The 20,057-nt window shown below is 43.0% G+C and overlaps 1 protein-coding gene across 9 annotated transcripts in view; it reads right to left on the bottom strand.

Moving 5' to 3' along the window:
• Positions 1 to 6,542: 6,542 nt before the first annotated feature.
• Positions 6,543 to 20,057, bottom strand: part of B3GALT5 (beta-1,3-galactosyltransferase 5) — a 32,063-nt gene continuing 18,548 nt past the window's right edge. For all 9 annotated transcript variants that reach the window (XM_086765557.1, XM_086765567.1, XM_086765605.1 and 6 more), the window contains 3 exons: positions 14,800 to 14,949; positions 9,887 to 10,076; positions 6,543 to 9,445 (listed from right to left, as the gene is read on the bottom strand). In XM_086765557.1, coding sequence (XP_086621683.1) covers positions 8,489 to 9,445; positions 9,887 to 9,979 — 1,050 coding nt within the window. In that variant the 5' untranslated portion in view covers positions 9,980 to 10,076; positions 14,800 to 14,949 and the 3' untranslated portion in view covers positions 6,543 to 8,488. The remainder of the gene's footprint in view (positions 9,446 to 9,886; positions 10,077 to 14,799; positions 14,950 to 20,057) is intronic.

Genomic DNA, 20,057 nt, shown 5'->3' with positions numbered 1-20,057 from the left:
TTTTGTTGTTGTTTAGAGTTTTTTGTTCAGTGTTCTCTTATTGATTATTATAAAGCCATAACTCTGTGAAGAATTCCTGTGGGCCCTTAATGAGAAAAGTTTTGACTATGATCTTCTTCCAGACTTTCACACACAGGAGGCCACAGGATTAAACACTTTATTTGCATGAATATCCTTGCAGTTTTTACTTGGTGTTAATAAATCTGCACAACTGGAATGTAGTTCTCCAGTATTTTCCTGCCAGCAGCCCTTCTGAACTGCATTCCATGTTTCCCTTTTGGCAGGTACACTCCTCCTCTCCAGCACGGAAATCAGTGATGAGTGGTAGCTGGTAAAATGAAAATGTCATAATACAGGGAACATAGATGAAGCCATTCATCATGAAGCCCAGGCAACAATAAGTAAGTAATAAAGTTTATCACAGAATGAAAGAAGATGCAGCTTTGGTGCTATTAGGAGGAGTGTACATCTAAGAAGGAGATTTTTAGTGCTCTCTAATACATCAGTTCCCCTGGCAACATTTTCTTTAGCTTTAGAAATGTTTTGTCTCTGGTCCAAACATTAATTTAATTGCTCTAGTTATAATTCAATTTATTCTAAGGAGCTTTTCAATATACGGTAGCGTGCCAAGAAAATGTAAACATCATTCTTTACACTCATTATAATCACTATTACATTTTTCATCACTGATTAGGGTCACGATTTTAGACTCCCTCCTGAGCTTTATATGCACAGCCAGATTCTTCAAGGAGTTCAGGCGAAGTGCAAATCTATCCAGAGCTCCTTTAAAACTGGTGTGTGCAACACCTGTCAGCCCATGCATGGTAAGTCCAGCTCTGGACATTTCAGATGAACACTGCACAAGACCTGTCAGTGATATGCACACACAAGCACTGTGCCCAGGGCTCCAAATCCCACAGGACTTCCCTGATAATGCTAAGAAAACTACTACGGGAGTATAAAATTATACCCCTTTGCCTTCTTTCCTGATGATTTTGCCAGGTTGCCAGTTATGAGAAATGTTAATACTTACACCTCTGAAGATAGAATATTAATGAATATTCCCTAAGTGACCTGCAGGCATGATCCAAACTGACACTGCAGTGATGAGAGAGCAGATTATCACCATAAAAGCAGGCATTATGTTGGAAGAGCTGCGTCTTCTTTGCATTTTCACGAAATACATCCTTATGACTGACATCTTACTGCTCCCTTTGGGAATTCAGTTAAGATCACCAAGTAGAAATGGCAGGGTTTTTTTTTTTCTTAGAAATACACGTCTCCTATGCACTGTATCTGTGATACCGAGTCTGTGACTGAAAGCTACCCTTTTGCAGTAAAAGAACGTAAGTCCCTGGCACAGATGGTTTCAGATACTCACTTTCTCTTTATGTGTCAGAGTAATGGAAGCGCTCATTATCACTGCTGTATTTTGCCTTTCTCTTACAGAGGGGCAGCAAACTTTATTTTGATATTCGGCTGTTTCCTTTGCAACACTTGTATACAAAATAAGATTCCCTAAAACTTAGGGAACTGGTGAGTACTGAAAGATCTCAAGAATATACTAAAGACTGATACGTTCATAGGGTGAAGTCTCTGGTTCCCTCTTCTTCCCTATCCCCTGCAGCACTTTCTTCAGCAAAGCTGGAGGAGCCAGTATCGCTCAGTTACAGCGGCCTCTGGCAGCAAACCTCCTGCCACTTGAGTTACACCTGCAAAGCATGCAGGGCTTTGCCTCAGCATAAGGGGATGGGGTCCCCAAAATGGGCTGAGGAGGGTGATGAGCACAGAGGTGCATCGCACACCCTCTTCCTCAGCACTGAGCTCTCCCTGCTAGCAGCACGGGCTGCTATTCCGCCACCTTCTCACTCCCAGCAGGAGCAAGCTGCGTTATTCACACACACCACAGCTCACTCCCACTCCTGCCTCACGGCTGAGCTCACTCTTCTTTTTCATTCCCTCGTTGAACCTTTACTAGCAGAAGCACATGTAAAAGCTGCAGGTCCCTTTATGTACTGGAGTCAAACATTTACTTACAACTGCTGTTCCAGCAATAGCAATTAAATTAAACATGAAGGGAGTAGAGCTGCCAGGAAGATCTACATGCTGGAGGTATAAATCACAGCGCATAACTAATTTATGACATTCTGCGCCTACAGCTGTACGCTGACAGTTTGTAAGTGTAAGGGCGGCTGTGATTTCTAAGTACTTTTGGTGACGGAAGAATATGAAGCTGATTACACAGGCCTCTATCCCTGCACTCAGAGTCATAAATTAAATGAGGTCAGGTTAGCTCACTAACTGAATGCAAGGGATATTGTGTACATGGTTCAGTTGGAGAGATTCTAAGGGTCTTGAATTTTTTTTCCCCCTACAAAAATAATGCACGTTTGAATTTGTTAAATGTAAGGCAATAACAAGGTTATTTCTCAACCACTGAAATCGTCCAATTACATTTTTCAGTGATAATGTACTTGAGTGAACTTTTTAGAAGGATAGCCTTAAAACCACTCTACTACCAGGCTTTGAAAAAATCTCTGTTTGCTCAGCCAGAACATGTGCAAGTTCAAGTCTGGATTTTTTTTTTTCAGGCTGCATCTCATGTGTACTGCATATATCTAGGTCCTGTGACAGACAGTTTCCTCTGTTCAGTGTGACAATATTTGTAGATACTTCTGGAAATACATTGGTGGAATGGACTAATGAATTCAAGTCCAGCTGCAAACAAACAAGCAAAATGTGCCAGAAAGGTAAGTGAGGAAAAAAGATGAAACAAAAGCTAATGGTAGTGAAGGAGACCTTTTCTAGGTATGGTTTTTAGTTCATAACTGTCTGTCTTTGGAAAACAATCTGACAACCTTCAGTTATTTGACATTTCCCTTTTAAGTGACAGCGGAACAGCGCTGTGCTTCCAGGTCCCAGGGAGCATGCCAGTCAGCCACAGTCAGACCGTGCTGGCTATGGGGACATAAGCAAAACCATTTCAGGTTGGATCTCGGTCTCCCAAAAGGTATCAGCTGTGGTTAAAAATGTCTTTTATCAGTTCCCTTGCTATGATTTTAACAATCTTGTACTTGATACTCTTGTCATTTGGAAAAAAAAAATTCTGAATTCAGACCACAGCCTGTTTATAAGGTTTTATTTCAAGGTGCCTTTGACTTAAAAGTGTACCATATGTGGACCCTTAATGGCAAGAGTGACTAATGTGGCAAGATTGCATGCTTATTACTTGGGAAAGCACCCCCATCCTTGATCTTTTTCTCTATTATGGGAATTATGTATTTACCTTAGGAAGGGGAACCAACGAGTCATTTCAGGATGTACATACTAAGGCATTTTAGAGAAGGGGAGAAAATCCAACAGATTCACATTCAACAAGGCTAAGCACCAGGTCCTGCACTTGAGTCACAACCATCCTGTGCAACACTACAGGTTTGAGAAAGACTGGCTGGAAAGCTGCCCAGTAGAAAAAGACCTGGGGGTGTTGGTCAACAGCTGGCTGAATATGAGCCAACAAAGTGCCCTGGTGGCCAAGTAGGCCAATAGCTTCCCGGTTTCTATCAGAAATAGTGTGGCTAGCAGGACCAGGGAAAGGATTGTGCCCCTGTACTCAGCGCTGGTGAGGCCACACCTCAAATATGCATTCAGTTTTGGGCCTCTCACTACAAGGAAGACACTGAGGTCCTGGAACGTGTCCAAAGAAGAGCAGGGAAGCTGGTGAGGAGTCTAGAGAACAAGTCTTCTGAGGAGTTGCTGAGAGAACTGGGATTGTTTAGTTTGGAGGAGACTCAGGGGAGACTTTATTGTTCTCTACAAGGATCTGAAAGGAGATTGTGGCGACGTGGGTGTAGGTCTCTTTTCTCAGGTAACAAGTGACAGGACAAGAGGAAATGGCCTCAAGTTGCGCCAGAAAAGGTTTAGGTTGGATATTAGGAAAAATTTCTTCACCAAAAGGGTTGTCAAGCATTGCAACAGGCTGCCCAGCAAAGTGATTAAGTCACCATCCCTGGAGGTATTTAAAAGACGTGTAGATGTGGCACTTAGGGACATGGTTTGGTGGTGGACTCGGCAGTGTTAGGTCAACATTTCGGCTTGATGATCTTAAGGATCTTTTCCCACCTAAATGATTCTGTGATTCTATGCATTTTAACTGGAAAAAGAGCAAGTGTCCTCACTTGACTGCAACCCAAAATGTTAATATATTCACAACTGAAAAGACAAGTGAACACACAGAAATGTGGTAACAAAATACTTTACTAAAACATAATACATTGAATAGTTAGCTCAACATTCTCGTGTTCTATGCAAACAATGCAAACTTTTTCACACATTTTATGTTAACATTATATAGTAACCCGCACAAATCCAAGAAGAGCAGCATTCCTGACAGATCCATTACAGACGGTTAGCCCTTGTGTTCCATTCGGCTTTTACATAAGGCAAATGTTTCACTACAAAAATCTACTCTGTATTCTCAAAAGTGCCTAGAAGGGCTATACCTCCTCAATAATACTGCATTGGATGAGATTTAGGACCAAGTCCTTCACGGACATTTTAAAAATCTTGACCTAAAGTAACAATATGTTAGTTGATGAGCTAGAGTTTTGAAAAATGTGTTCATCGTTCTGCATTCAAAAACTGATCTTGTGTTGGAAGAAATAGAGTATGCTGAAATGCACAACTCTAACCAACTCTAAGACACTAGTGGCTCTGTCGATTTTTATAGTCCTTCCTAATAAATGAGAAGCAATGGAGTAACTTTTCAGAGTAACTTTTCAAAGCTACTCATAAAAATCTGATTTAATGATCATCTGACTCAGAAAGCATAAAAATGTTATGATAGTGCACTACTTTTACAAATAAACTGTCCCAGAATTGCCTAAATTATTTTACTAGCCTATACAGAATTAAAAATAAGTATATGTACACTGCAGTATTGTTTTTACAGTTCTAGTTCTATTTTCCATCTTTTTCTGATGATTTTTCATAGGAAAATATACATAATTTGGCAAAAGGCCGTTAATACTGTTTTGGTTGTGCCAAAAGTCCTGATCTGAGACCTAAGCTCATTTAGCTGATACATATAAACTGACTAGCTCAGTGGTTTTGTTTAAGTAAATGAATTTGCCTTACATGCAATCATCAACTTTTCTTAAATCACCTTTTCCAGCAGGAGAATCTTATATTTGTATATTACTTATATATACTTATATAAGTAATTAATTATTAATTTACTATATTATTATTCAAGCTAGCTTACTGAATGGAGAGAATTATTAAAACAATTTCTAATTCATGTGAACATAAAGAAAATTGTATGTCGAGGAAAATAATGTGCAGCAACCTAAAGCAAGAAAATTTGGGAAGAAAATTTGCAAAAAAAGGAGAGGAGCAGGCTATCTGAATCCATAACATTTCAACCTGTACTCATTTGCTCTGCATCAGAGATGTAGCAGTGATAAGCCAAACGCTTCAGATAGGCAGGACATTGGATGCTTGACAACATAGATTCAGTAGGGACAAAATATTTCAAATGCAGTAATAAAGAGAGGCGTCTTACATAGGTCACTTGAAATTGCAAATAGACTCCCTCGACACGGTATTCAGAATGGGATGGCTTCTTAAAATAAGTCTGAAGACCTTATTCCCAATGGCACAGTCACTATGAATTTAGCCCCAAAAATATAGTGGTAGCATCTGCAAGTGTGATTAACAGAGAATAGCACCATCTTCTCAGTTAGTAGCTATGTTCAGGTAACTAGGAACACTCCCAAACTAAAATAAAAGCCACAGTCAAGAAGTCTAGCAGAATTTGGCCCTCAAGGGTAACTTTTTTTTATGATGATTCAAGGCCACAAACTGCTCAGGTAAGACATATTTTAATGCCACTCACAAGCAGCCATCACTCAGGGGAGCAATCCAAAATACTACCTCCTAATGAGAGACTTTACCCTTTGGCCACTAACTCAGTCTGACAGAAGACCAGCAGCTGCACCATCCCAGGAGCCCGGTGCCACCACACTTCTTGGAGCTCAACACCAAGTGAGTTCAGCTGGAGGTGAACAAGTCAACACATCCATATGTAAATAAATACCTGTTCTGCTGAGATACGGGCTCCCTGGGACTGCACGTTTGGACCGGTCCTGCCAGCTGGGATAAAGTTGGCACTAGGCACAGAGGTGAAAGTGAGACCCAAGTGGGACCACAGGATTATTTATCTGAGAACAAGAAGAGGCCAGGATGAACATCAGGCTGCATTGTGCTGTTCCATCTCACAGACTCTAACCCACAAAAGAGGGAACCAGGAGATGCCAGGAAGCATTCCTTTATGCTCAATATCTTTCCATAAATTAAAGCAATAGCTAGCTTGCACCTTGGGTAAATAGCAATGAATGGCAAAAAGACATTTCTGAAGGGTACATGGAAAGAATAGTGATTAAAATACTGTTGGTAGGCTTTATCACATACTGAAGGCATCTGCAAAAGTAGAGATGCTACAGCAGGGCTTTGAGTCCCAGGGCAGATGTACCTGCAAAGGTACACGCTAGGGAAAGGCAAACACCTCCTTGGTCACCCACTCCACCACCTGGATAGCCATATCCCTGCGATCACCATATACGCAGCTATTTTCTGAATGAAAAAAATTAAAATAAAGAAGATTATTCTTCTACCAAACAAACAAACATTATTTCTTTCATCATGTTTTTAAAAATAAGTATATGACCTCAGGTTACTCTAGATCAGAACAAAATAAATAATATATTATTCCCATTACTAAATGCTTTTCAGGATGGGGCATATTCCTCTTGAAAATATTTATCCTTCTCCTCAGACACAGGCAAGTAAAAGGAGACACTTGGACAGTCCTCACAAACTTCAATAAAAAGAAAAGAAACAATAAAAATAAATAATCCCAAAGTGATAAAATATTTTTCCCTGTCTTTCCTCCATGCTGTTTACCACATCCAGTATACATCCCCATCCCATCCTGGGGCAGTGTCTGGCCCTGGTTCCTCCTTCTGGGCCTGATCCTGATGTGCACCTGTCACCACCAGAACCCAGACATTGCTGGTTTGACCCTCAGACCTGCCTCATCACCAGGGTGCTTCCTTATGATTGGGACTCTTGGTTGGACCTGGCCACCATCCGTGGGTCTGTCCTGCTCCCTCGCATGAGTGTGTGGGGCTGAGCCCTGCTGGCTGTGGGATCCTCTCAGCTCCCAGCTCATCTTCTCTCAGGGAGCAGCCCCACTTTTACTGTTCTCTGAAGAACATGTTTCACACATAGTTCAGACATTTGGTACTTCTTTGCTGGTAAAACTGACCTTTTCTTTGCATGAAGGTGAATCAAATAGGAGTATGGCATAAGGCATGATTTTATGAACACTCTCCTCCCTGCTTGTAGCCCAAATGTATTTTTCACAGCATCTACGGTAAAGACTCAAGTCCTTATCCCTGAAACCTACAAACATCCTAGTGATTTCATGAGTCTTTTCTTAGTAATGAAAAAAGAAATGAGTCTCCCAGCCTGAATGATTACTTGGGCAAATTTTCCCACTAGGTCTTGTTTAAAAGAGAAAAATCCTGCCGTCTTCTCTGCCTTACTCAGGTCCTCATACTGAAAAATGTCTAAATCAGATGTGCTGTTTCGCTCACTGTAAGTGATCCTAGTTTAGCCATGGCAAACCATTTACAGTAGGTTTGAAGTGATCAAATTGAGACACAAATGTAAAAGATATCTCTGGGGTCTATTTCAATAGAAAGACCAGGACACTCTCCACTGAGCACGGACCTGGCTCTACCATGTATAGTTTTCAGCAGGAGGCACGTATAGGAAAACAGATGCAGTACTCTTACACATTCAGCAGGTGACCTGCAGTACCTAAGGTGGTCCCAAGAGCACTGTATGGGCAAATTCTTCCATCTCTGCAAAAAAGTCTGCAGGAACTGAAGGAGGGATCTGTGTCAGTACGCAGTTCTGCCCTCACAGAGCTGGCTGCAAGGGCAGGGCTGCAGTTCCCTATGCCAGGAGGGGAACATCCTAACAGCTACACACACTTTTTTCTTAAATGCCTGCACAGCTGCGTGCAAGTGCAATAATCTATCAAAGGGGACCAGGAAGAGGGTGCAAATTTTCCTCTCTGAACAAAAGTACTTTGACTTCTAGTTTGCTGCTGCAGAAATGTTCTCAGTCACGTAGCAGCAATATTTGGAGAGCTGGTCCATGAAAAGGGCAGATTTGTGGGCCTGCATTTTTCAGAAAAAAAAAAAAGTAATAATTGTAATATATAGAGAAGAGACCCAAAGAGGTGGGAGTGAATGGGAGAGAAAGAGGTTTGCATGTTCTTGGGCAGAAATGGAGATTAAAATAACTATTTTTAGAAGTCTTTAACATGATGCATCTAAAGTTAATTGGGAGTTTTGCTGGAGTCAAGCGCAGCCCTGTAAATGGGGAGCATTTCAGTTTGTTAATTTGAGCAGGGAAGGTGCTAGAGCACTCCTCCGTGATTTTCTGTCACTAAGAGATTCCAGTAACTCAGCTGCTCAGATGGTTCTACTTCATGACACATCACGATTTTCTTAAAGCGAGAAACAGAGAACATAATCTTTTCTGGAAAAAACGTCTGCTCTGAATGAAGCTCCTCCAGACTAATTTTTAATTTGGCAAGGCACAGTCCTATGAATACATCCTCCAGTTTAATGAATGAAACGGTCTCTGAAACATTATAGATCTGACTAGCAACATCGGTGGATAAAACATAGCCAGTTCCGGAACAAAACGGAGGGTAGGTCTTTCCCGGGTACTCTTCTGTGCTCACGTACCACTTACTCGCTGTTCTCCGTATGGGGTACTCTTGCAGTTTTAAAAAGCCTGTGAAGAATCTAGTGGTCCTCTTTTTCCTTAGAAGAAGCTCAGTGAGGTAAAAAACATTGACAAACACATCTGTGTCCGTTTTCATTACAAAGCTGGACTGGTAACAAAATTTGTGAATCCATTCAATTCCCATCATGGTCTTCAAAGTCAAATTGTAATACGTGTCTGTAAAATTCTTTTGAATAATGTCTTTGTACTTTTGGCTTTCAGCAGCGATATCAGCCTGCTGGCTGAGGTTCACAGTGCTTCCCAGGAGGAAATATGTCACCAGGCGCTGGCCAGCGACGGTTCTCTCCTTCCCCCAGGTTTGCCGGATGGCCATCCTGGCGTCGACCTGGTGGTACGAGGATGTCACAAGCAGGACGAGGAAAGGTGGGTTCTTATGGCAGTCTACATCCGGGAGCTGTGAGAAGTTTCCTCCAATTCTCCTAAAAGTCTCCATGGGGAATATGTAATCTTGGTTGTTTCCACAGAATATACAGAATTGGGTCAAACTGTTGTAAAAAACACAGAAGCTAGCACAGCTGAGCCCTACAAGGCAAACAAACAGCCTGAATTTTCTGAAATCCATCTGAAAGAAACAAGAAGGAACAACACATTAAAAAAAAAAAAGCTATCTCGTTCCTTTCAGTGCTGTATACCAAACTCCCTGCATAGGGATTCAAAGTCAGGCCGTCTCTAAATGAAAGATACCTATTTCAGGGCATTCGTGCACATTCATTCTCTTGGTATCATTCCCACAAAATATTCTGCTGGCAATTAAATTCACACTTGTTCCTACTTGAAGCTACCCCCCTAAGCCAGCATATCCTCAGAAATCCACACAAGCATGTCCACTGATACCAAGTTACCCTGGCTGATGCTTCAGACCCCCTCCCCATTTTCAGCATCTTACAAATCGTGACTTAGTCCCACCAGGGCTCTCACGAGCCAGAGAGTAGAGAAGCAGCAGATACGTGCCCACGCCAGATGAGAGAAATAACAGCAATAGTTTGTTTTTTTTTTTAAATACCATGTTTCTCCATTTGTTTGAAAAGTGCCTGTGTCCCAGAGTCAGCAAGTGCTGTCCAAGTGGCAGATCCAGACAGGTTCCTCCTATCTTCATCTTCTTTGTGTCCTGTGGGGCTCTTGCTTCAACCCAGAAGCTGCTCCTGATCTTTTTGCTGCAGGGGCCGTAAGTCACATATTGGATGTTGGGTCAGCTGCTCAGAAAAAACCAGCAATGGGTCAGATTATTTGGATGTTTCACCTTTTGCAGAGTTCAGGTGACTCACTGGGGCATGCCGAGGTGAGAAGGGAGTTGTCTACACCTCCCTCTCCTTTCTAGGTGAAAGAGATCGAAACAATAACAACAATGTTAATTCATTCATTTTTTGTAACAGATTAGAATCATAGAATAATAGAATAGTTTGGGTTGGAAGGGATCTTCAAAGGTTATCTAGTCCAACCCCCCTGCAAGGAGCAGGGACGTCTTCAACCAGGTCAGGTTGCTCAGAGCCCCATCCATCCTGCCCGTGAACACTTCCAGCTATGGGGCATCCACCACCTCTCTGGGGAACCTGTTACAGTGTTCCATCACCCTAATCGTAAAAAAATTTCTTTCTTATATCCAATCTGAATCTACCTCCCTCTATTTTTGTCATAGTTCAGCCCCGACTGGGACCAGACTATGCAGTCTCTCTCTCACTCCCCCCACTCTCCAAGAGAATAGGGAGAGATAATATAAGAAAAAACAGCTCGAGGTTTGAGATAAGGACAGGGAGAAAATCCTTAAAGTTACCGTTACGGGCAAAACAGACTCAACTTGGGGAAAACTATTCATTCATTACTAAAAACAGCAGGATAATGAGGGAACAAGATAACCTCCCTCCACCCCTCCCTCTTCCCGAGCTTAACATTATCTCTACTACCTTCCCCTCCCTGAGCAGCACAGGGGGGAAGAGGGAATGGGGGTTGCAGTCAGTTTTACGCCACTGCTCCATAGTCGGGGGAAGAACTCCTCACATTCCTCCCCTGCTTCATTGTGGGGTCCCACCCATACACCACAGTCCTTCATGAAACTGCTCCAGCGTGGGTCATCTCTTCCACGGGGTGCAGTCCCTCCAGAACGGCTGCCCCAGCAGGCCTTCCACGGGCCACAGCCACCTTCAGGCATCCACCTCCCCTGGTGTGCCAGTGTGGAGTCCTTCACGGGCTGTAGGTGGATCTCTGCTTCTCCGTGGACCTTCAAGGGCTGCAGGGGGACAACCTGCTCCACCATGGGCTGCACCACAGGCTGCAGGGGAATCTTGGCCAGGAGCTGCATTACTCCTCCCCCTCCTTCTTCACTGACCTTGGCGTCTGCAGCTGTTCCTCTCACAAGAAAAGTTCTTCACAACAGGCTGGCAGACACCTCTCAGAATCTCTTCACATCATCCATCTCCTCTCCTCTCCACCTCCTGCAGCTGGGCTGGGCCGAGTTGGACCCAGTCGGCCGCCCGGCGAGAGGCCAGAGGGGGTGAGGCCTGCAAGGCCCATGAGGCCTGTGCCTCCCGCTCTGCGCCTCTGCCCCCGCTCAGCTTCTTCACATCTTCTCTTCTCCTTTTTTTTTTTCTGTTTTCCCCTTCTTAAGTACGTTATTGCAGAGGCGTTATCACGGAACATTCTGCTACCAATCAGCTCGGCCTCGCCCAGCAGCAGGTCCGCCCTAGGCCTGGCCGAGTCCACTGAACAAAGGGGAGCAACTTCTAGCAGTTTCCTACAGAAGCTGCCACCTTAGGCCCTCCCTCACTAAACAAAACCACAAACAATTTAAAAACCATTACCATTACCCCTTGTCCTATTAATGTGCTGCATAATTGGTTACAAATCTAGTATAAATTTTGAGAGAGAGAAATATTATCAAAGCAAACCCAAAAAAAATCACAGTGCCAAAAAAATTACACATGTCCATAAATTAATCTAATGAGAAGAGAATAATACTTCAGTTACTCATTCCATTAACTCATGGGCCCACTAGCTACTATTCTGGAGAACTACAATGGGAGGGGTTTTACCAGGGGGAAGGGCATTCCCTCCCTCTTTCCCCCTTCTTAATTAATTTAATCTATCTTCCCATCAAAAAATACAGCAAACCAAGTTTGCAACCTCCAGAGCTGTAGATTTCATGGAAATTTGATGTCTGCCTTCAGACCAGGAATGTTCTGCCTAGACTCCCCAAAACCACATTGCTGCCCTCCTTTTGCTCAAATGCCCTTTTGCAAGCAATGAAAAGGTTTTGTGTTGCAGGCTTAAGTTCATTTTAAAGTTCAGCCAGGTGTTCCTGGGACAAAATCCAGCTCATCTTACCCATAAGAATAGTCCCATTAACTTCAGTTGGTATTCTCAAAAGCATGAAACAAGTAGAACTGGAGTCCTGGTTTACTGAAATTCCTCCCACAGTGAAAAGCATTTTTGCAATGATTCAATAATGAATTTTGAAAATATTTCAAAAGTTCAAATTTCTTCTGCCATTTAAATTAGCTTTATCTTTAAACAGAGTATTCCTCAGATGTGTTTTTTCTTGTATGTATAGCTCACAGTAGTCTTGAGATTAACTTCAAATTGCTTTAATTAAATACATACATAAGATTGTGTGAGAATATACATATGCATACATATATATATACGCACACACATACACAAAAGAGTATAAGAAAATCTGCTCTGCATCTGTTCTCATGTTCTTCAATGGCCTGTGAGGAAGCACATAAATATCCCAAAAATAGTGTTTTCAGGAAAGGATGGTGTTCTGAGGTTGAAAACAGAGCTGCAGAAGAGATTAGCTCCTGTTGTCAACTCTCACGAAGCTGTTTGAGGGTCTGACATTTCCCTGTCACAGGAATTCCAGGACATGTACAAACAAAAGCCCTTCAAATACTGAACCAAGAAAGTAATTGAGAGCCATTTTCTATGAAAACCGATTAAAACTTTTTCAGAAATACTCAAGAGCAAGAAGGCCTAACATAACATAATATACTCATTTTACCTGATTTCAGTAAAATCAGACTCACGTGTCTTCGCCGTATTTACTTCTTACTTGTTTCTGGGTTTGGTCACTGGTAACAGATCTAAAAATAACTTCCAAAGGTCCCTGTTCTGGATGGCCAGGAGAGTAGCCTCCCAACACATGTTCTGGCAAGTATTCACCATACTGCCTATCCAGAGCCAGATTTTCTTCCTTTTTCAGTCCATGTATGAAGCAGCATGCCTTATACAGATACATTATCTCACACACACATGCCCAGGCAATGCAAACAGCATAAATTTATGTAAATTGTAATACATATTTTATAAATTTTGTGAATCACACTTATGCACACGTATCATTTCACAGGAGGTCTCTGCCTACCACCAATGAGTAGGCAGCGGCCTTGATAAGAAACACAAACTTCCAGGAGCAAAGTCTCATTTGGTTCTGACTGTGTGAAAGCTGAAAAATACGAGCTTTTGTCATCAGTTTAATCATCAAAAGCAAATTGGAGTTTATCTGTAACTGGTAGGAATGGTGTTCCTTTTTTTCTCAAGTTAAACATTTGCAATTACCCACTGACGTACTTGTGGGGGGAGGATTGAGGGGAGGACTTGCAAGGACCCAGATCGCACCACTAGCACCTTGGGCATCTCCAGTTTGGTATCTCAGCTCTCTCTGCCTTCCCAGTTGCATGCAGTCGGGAGCCATCCAGATAACATGCTGCACCCTGCTCCAGGGACTCGCCCCAGCTGCAGCTCCCCACCATGGCTCCCAGTCCTGCAGAGCCATGCAAGCCCCCAGAACAGGTGCTCTGGAGGAATCTCAGCCTCTCTGTCTGTAACTGACTGTGCCCCATCTTCTGTCGCAATCCTGTTTCTTCCCTGTTTCACTCTCGCAATTGTCTTTCCCCAATATATCACCAGTTCCTCAAAATCCCCTTTTCAGGTAACTCAGCAAACACATGCGAGTGCACGTGGGTGTCTTATCTGCCTTTGTTTTGTCACATCTGGAGATTAAGAAGGCAAGAATTGCCCCAGATGCCCCTGAGGCCAGAGGGAGCCTGTGGTGCAACAGAGGGGCTGTTGGAAAAGATGTATTTGCTGAGGCCATTTTTCTTTTAAAACCACCGATTTCAGTCTTGTTTTCAGGTGAACAGTGAGAATTTTGGAAGTTAAAAACATTTTATATTAAGACAGGCAAGTCAGTTCCTTGGACAACTTAAGGTGCTGTATCAGGGAGTTAAATCACCCTGGTATTGGCTCCTTAGCCCTGAGATGCTGAGCCCCCATCCCTCACCTCACCGTCAAACAGCAGGTTTAGATTCCTGGATGAAGCAAATGCTCTGTTCCCCCCACTGCCTAGGAGAACAGCTATATATGAAGAACATATGGAAAACAACGACTTCTGTTATGTTTCAACAGGACAGCATGCCTGTGACTGCATTTAGCAAAATCGTCACTATCCAACCTAAAGAATCTTGCTCTATAGCAGAGATATGAGCACACGTTAGATGCAGCGAGGCCTGTGGTTTTTAAATTATCTGTCACTGTATCTTTCCTCTTCTGCCTGAGTCTGACAAACAATACAGTCTGTGATTCAATATTTCCAGCCTGCATGCACATATCTCCACGGAACAGTCCTGGGGACGTTAATATGAAGGGAATAATAAGTCTACAGAAGGTGGTCCAGAAAGCAATGGAGAGTTCTAGCAACCAATCTTTTTTTCTAGACGTCATTTTGAGCAACATCCAGCATTTTTGCATCAAAACAAATCTTTCCGGTTTTATAGAAAATCCTTTTACATGACATTATAGTTGATTTTTCTCTCTGATCTGAGTCAGAAATTGCAGCTTGTAATTATCTCAAAGCTTTTTCTATATCTCCTGTTGTTCCAGCTGCAAAATATTTTATGTAAGGCATTGCTGAAAAATTACCTGCTTTGTGTCCTAGAGAGCAGTTTGTTTAAGCTGACTGGCGCGGTGTTTCACGTCTCTGCGCAGATCCAGGCAAGGTTTGTACGAAAGCTGGGACCCAGGCAACGTGGGCTACAGGAGCCTGCAGCCCAGTGCTCCTCTCGCACATACCTGAAACAAACACATGAAGAAAAGAAGAAGGTAGTCAAGGTCTGATCCAAATCAGCCAAACTGCAGCCCTCTACTTTGCGCGTACCTATTTCCACCGGTGGCATGAACTTCGTCCTGCGTTCTGCTTTGGTAAGCGTATTGGCTCTAGGGTATCTCTGTTCGCGCCATTGACCCTTGTGTAACTCCTTCATGTTGCACAGTGACAGGGCCATGGTAACTCCTGTGATGAAGGCTAGTTATTCCCTCAACATTAATGACACCTCCTTTAGGTCGGTTAATGAGTGTAATTATCTAAATGGCACCAAGATATCAAGACCCTGTTCCATATAGATCAGGAAAAGCAATCTGGCCTGAGGCAGAGAGAGGTAAGTAGGTCTAGAATCCCCCTGAGAAACAGATTCAAAATATCAGTTTAAAGAAATACAGTTTTCTTAATTTTTCTGGGGCAAAGTCACAGTCATACCACTGAGTTCAGTGGATGATTGGCACTGCCTTTGCAATGAGGTCGCACACATCAGCCAGGGAACAACTCGAACCGCAAATGACCAAAGTGCTTTTGACCATCTGCAAGACTCCTTGTTCTATAACCAGAGAGGGAAGCAGCTGCAGCAAGGCAGACCCAAAAGCAGAGGCGTGATTTAAGTACGTAAACAGGAGTTATGACCTCAAATACCACTCAGTTAAAGTCAGCAGTGATATTCTCATTTTCCTTTCCTAATCATCTAAAGTAACACGTGTCCTGGTATAAGTACTAATAATACCTGCTAACTTTTGCTTTTCCTCAGAATAAAGCCTCCAAATTGCTTTCTTAGAAGCTCAGCAGGACACAAAGAAGGATTAAACATGCATAGATAACAAGAAAATATCAAGCACAGCAGGAAACTTCTATTTTTTCCTAAATGCAAGCATTCAGAGTGGGGGCCAGCTTGGAGCTCTCAAAGATGATGTCTCTGGTGAGGCAGTGGGTTTAGCAGTGGCCGGGGCACCATTTTTACGGGGAGACACATGGGGAGACAGATTTCCTCCTTAGCCCAAGCTCAGGAGCCAGGGAGGGATGACCAGACACCTCTGTCCCAGTAGCTTTTGGCTGTTCCCCAACTCCCGGAGCAGGGCACTACTCGACACGTACCGGACTTTGTCAGGAAGAGCAGTGTCAACTCAGGTCCCACACAAGACTACTGAAAACAGTGGTGGTGAACTTCTACTCGAAATAAAGGGTTTAACAGGGACAGACTACCCTGCCTTGTCTCCTGAGAGCACTGGCTGGCTCCTCCTGCCCCACGTGCTCGGTGGCAGCATCCCACAGAGCTTCCGGAGCCGGCGGTGCCATTTCCAACCAAAGGAAATGCATGCAAACAGCCATTAAGGTGAAGAGACTAAATGTCTCTTTCCTGGCACTTCAAAATGCCACTTTTCAGAGGGGGGTTCTGATGGCAGCGTGTGTTAATAATGTTCTCACCCAAACCAAACATCAAGACTGACAGGCAAGAAGGATGGAAATCTGAAAAGGATACAGGACAAGGGAAAAACTTTTTCTGCCACCCTTACTGTCAGACCGTGGAAAACCTTTTTCCCTCTGCTACCTCTCACCAGCCTCTGATATCAGGATTGTCTCTCCTTGTCAGTTTGTCAGCGAATTAAAGCAAGACATTGTTCCTCTGCTTTATACATCCCACTAAGTACTGAGTTGCTAGGCACTTTATTTAGAGCCAAATCCTCTCCCTTTATTTTTCTTTCATTTTTCCCTTTTTTTTGTCTTTTGGGATTTTTTTGTCTTTTTTTTTTTTTTCGCAATGCTGCTGAGAGGTTAGCTTTCCCAGCTCCTCCTCAGGCACCTCTGTGCCACCCCCAGCCTGCCATGACGGTGTGTGCATGGGGAGAGGGGCTCTGAGGAGTGGGTGCTTTTAATGCTTAAAAGAAGCCTCTGGCTCTCCAGAAAGACCACAATGTTTTATAGCCAGGGAGCTGACTCTGGGGAGCGGGTGAGACATTCATCTGTGGTCGCAGATAAGTCCTCATTTCCAAACGCTAAGCAATCAATTAGACAACAGATGGAAAAGGAGTATTGTTGTTACTGATCTGCAAATCCTACTGTGTTGTCTGGCTTATGCTCTGTCATTATGTTACTAATACCCATTTAGCTGATTGACCCTGCAACTTTAACAGCAGATTGAATCTTCTTTGTAGAAGGTTGGGCTGGTTGCATTTACCACTTTGGATTTTAATAAGAAAAGAGAAAAAATTAAAAAAAAAGAAGAGTAAAAACAAGTCAAGTTTTCAGTTTAATAGTTGTAGGGGAAAAAAAGTGTATTAAAATGATATGTTAAATTCTAGATTAATATTAATACCAATGAAATGCCATGCATGTATACATAATACAGATGTATATAGATATATGCATACAACTGTATTGGTTTTAGTAGCATGGCCAACACAGTCTAAGCACTGGTACAGTTATAATAAGCAGTAGGTGAGTAAGAGTCTCTGAAAGTTTCACCACCAGATCAGGTTGGACAGGGCTCTGAGCAACCTGATCTGGTTGGAGATGTCCCTGCTCCTTGCAGGGCAGTTGAACTGGATGACCTTTAAAGGTCCCTTCCAACCCTAACCATTCTACGGTTCTATAATTCTATGCCCCAGATCTCCTCCTATCATGTTACGAGACAGACAGTTTCAGAAGAGCCACATGACCCACTATAACTCCTTAACTTTATCTCTTCAAAGAAAAATTTCCACCATTTCCTCCTCCAAGTCACGTTTTCAGTACCACAAAGGGTAGTGTGCTGGTGGTTAACCACAGCACCAGCATATGCATATAAACATAACCTTAACACGGCAGCTCTCTCAGAGGCAACATACAGGCATAGGAGGAGTCTTGCGTGCAGCATTCACCCATTAAAAAGATATTTCTTTGTTATTACAAGCGAAAGAACAAACATTGGCCGGTCTGCTTCACTCACAAAATAGCGGTTCTCATTCACTCCAGTTCAGATACAGAAGTGTCACCTCAAGTGTGGAGATTTCCATTAATAAAATGGTTGCAGTGGCCCAGACCAGAGGTCCATGTGGCCTCTGGGTTCTGCCTCTGAGACTACCCGCACGGCCGATGTCTAAAGGAGAATAAAGATCATGGCGAGCGTATCCGCACAGAGGAAAGGCATTTGTAGCACACGGATCTTCTGAATCAGAGGCTGCATCTTCCTCTTTGTTAAAAAAATCACCAAGAGCCATTAGCTCTTGATGAACCCTGATCTCATCCACCCAACCACGACCACTTGCTCGTGACATTCATTTGGAAAAGCCAAACAGCATCCTCAGACAAAAATGCAGTTTTGCTGTCAAAAGCAGCAAAAAGTTTGGCAGGAGGGGGAGCTGCTCCCGTAACATCACAGGAAAGAAGCGCTGCATCTGAAGAGTCAAAAGAAATGTATTTCCAGGGACTTTAGCCAAGTCAAGAAAGCTTACTTATATTTTAAAATATCATTTTGCTTTTCCAAGCTGCCTGCAAATGTCTCTTGTAGAATCCTGGCCATAAAAAGCCCACCAGCATGTTAGCTTGGATATTTAGTAAGGCTAGATCCCTTTTCCAAGAAGAAGAAAGGTGTTGCCGTGGAGGCTGCAATATGTTAGGTACCCTGTTGCAAAGTTCAGACTATCAACGCAGAGAAACTGTACAGGACAGCCATTACAGGCCAGCCCCCTGTGCAGGTGTGTTTTGTTCTCTTTAGGAGCATAATCAGACAGTTTTGACTTAATCCACTTCCACAGGCAATCCAAACACAACCAGCAAAGAGGCCTCCTCCCTCACAGGCAGAGAAAACAGCAACGCCTGGGGAGCACTCCCTTCCTGTTCTCCCAGAAGGACCTTTTTGTCATCGTGGCAGTCATTTTTTCCAAACTTTCAGCCTAAAAGTCTTCTCTTTCTGTCTCTGTCTTTTCTTCACTCTCTGTGTACCAGATGTCCCTTTCTGGGTTTCTGTTCAATGCTAATAGACCTGCTTCTTCTAATAGTCCCTCTATTCCTACAATATCCCCATCTTCCATTTATCACTGATGCTAAGGAGCATATTTAACTTTTTTAAGAATTGCCTCATGAATCAGCAATTCTACTACAGTTACTATTTCACTTGTTATATTCCAAACTCCGTATCTCACCAAAAATAAGCAGTTGTCCACAACGGGATGAATCAGAGCAACCTTACTCAGTATAATCCTGTGTCATTCACTGTGCTGAGCAGGAACAAAATCCAACTCACAGCCACACTCTTATCTTCATAAACAAATAAAGCAATGAGAAAAATTCTTCTTTAAGCTCTTGCTGTCACTGCTAGTGCTCCAAACGCCTGGTTCTCTGAGCTATAGAAGCACTGTTCTTCACAAATTGTATGTATGTGTCTGTGTCCCCCAAAACAAATCAGTTATTGCACCCTTATTTACAAGTAGTGCTACACATTGGACTTTTCATCATAGTCAAAAAGAAAAATAAACCTGAAAATGGTATTTCAGTCAGAATGAGGGTCTTGCTTTTCTCACTCAGAAGCAATCTCAAGACACCTGAAGTAAGAAATAAGAGACCACTGCAGAGAAGAGATAGCTATGCAGATTACACCAAAAAAAAATGTTCAAAACAGGAAAAATTACCAATAAAATCATTCCAGTGTCACTGAAATCTTTCATAAACAGAGTACTGCTCAGTCCTTCCCATATCACTGTATGATGAGGACTTGTAAGGTTGCTACTACCATTCAGATGGTTTTATTCCCTATTTTAAGCTGGGGCAGCACTTGCACGAAGTAAGTGAGCCTGGTGCTCGTGCCGTTAAGCATCCCTTCATTTCATGCTGCTTCTTGGAACCGTCGTTTTTTAGTGTTTGGAGCTTTATTCTTTCCCTGTCAATACAACAGTTGGACTACACCTTTGCATTTGCCTGCCTATTAAAGAAGCAATCTGGTACTTCTGGAGGATAACGTTCCTGGGCATCATATAGTTTCCACCTAGGGCAGAGACAGCCCAGGGGCAGCTGCTCAGACTCCCCTCACCACCCCACTCCTGTGCCAAATGCTCACTGGGAGGGACAGCGTTCAGCTCCTCTTTCGGTAAGTAGGGCT

The sequence above is a fragment of the Chlamydotis macqueenii genome, chromosome 1 (genome assembly GCF_036417535.1).
Source record: "Chlamydotis macqueenii isolate bChlMac1 chromosome 1, bChlMac1.mat, whole genome shotgun sequence".
NCBI lineage: Eukaryota > Metazoa > Chordata > Aves > Otidiformes > Otididae > Chlamydotis > Chlamydotis macqueenii.
The sequence above is the reverse complement of the archived record's forward strand: the minus strand, read 5'-3'. Positions and strand labels throughout refer to the sequence as shown.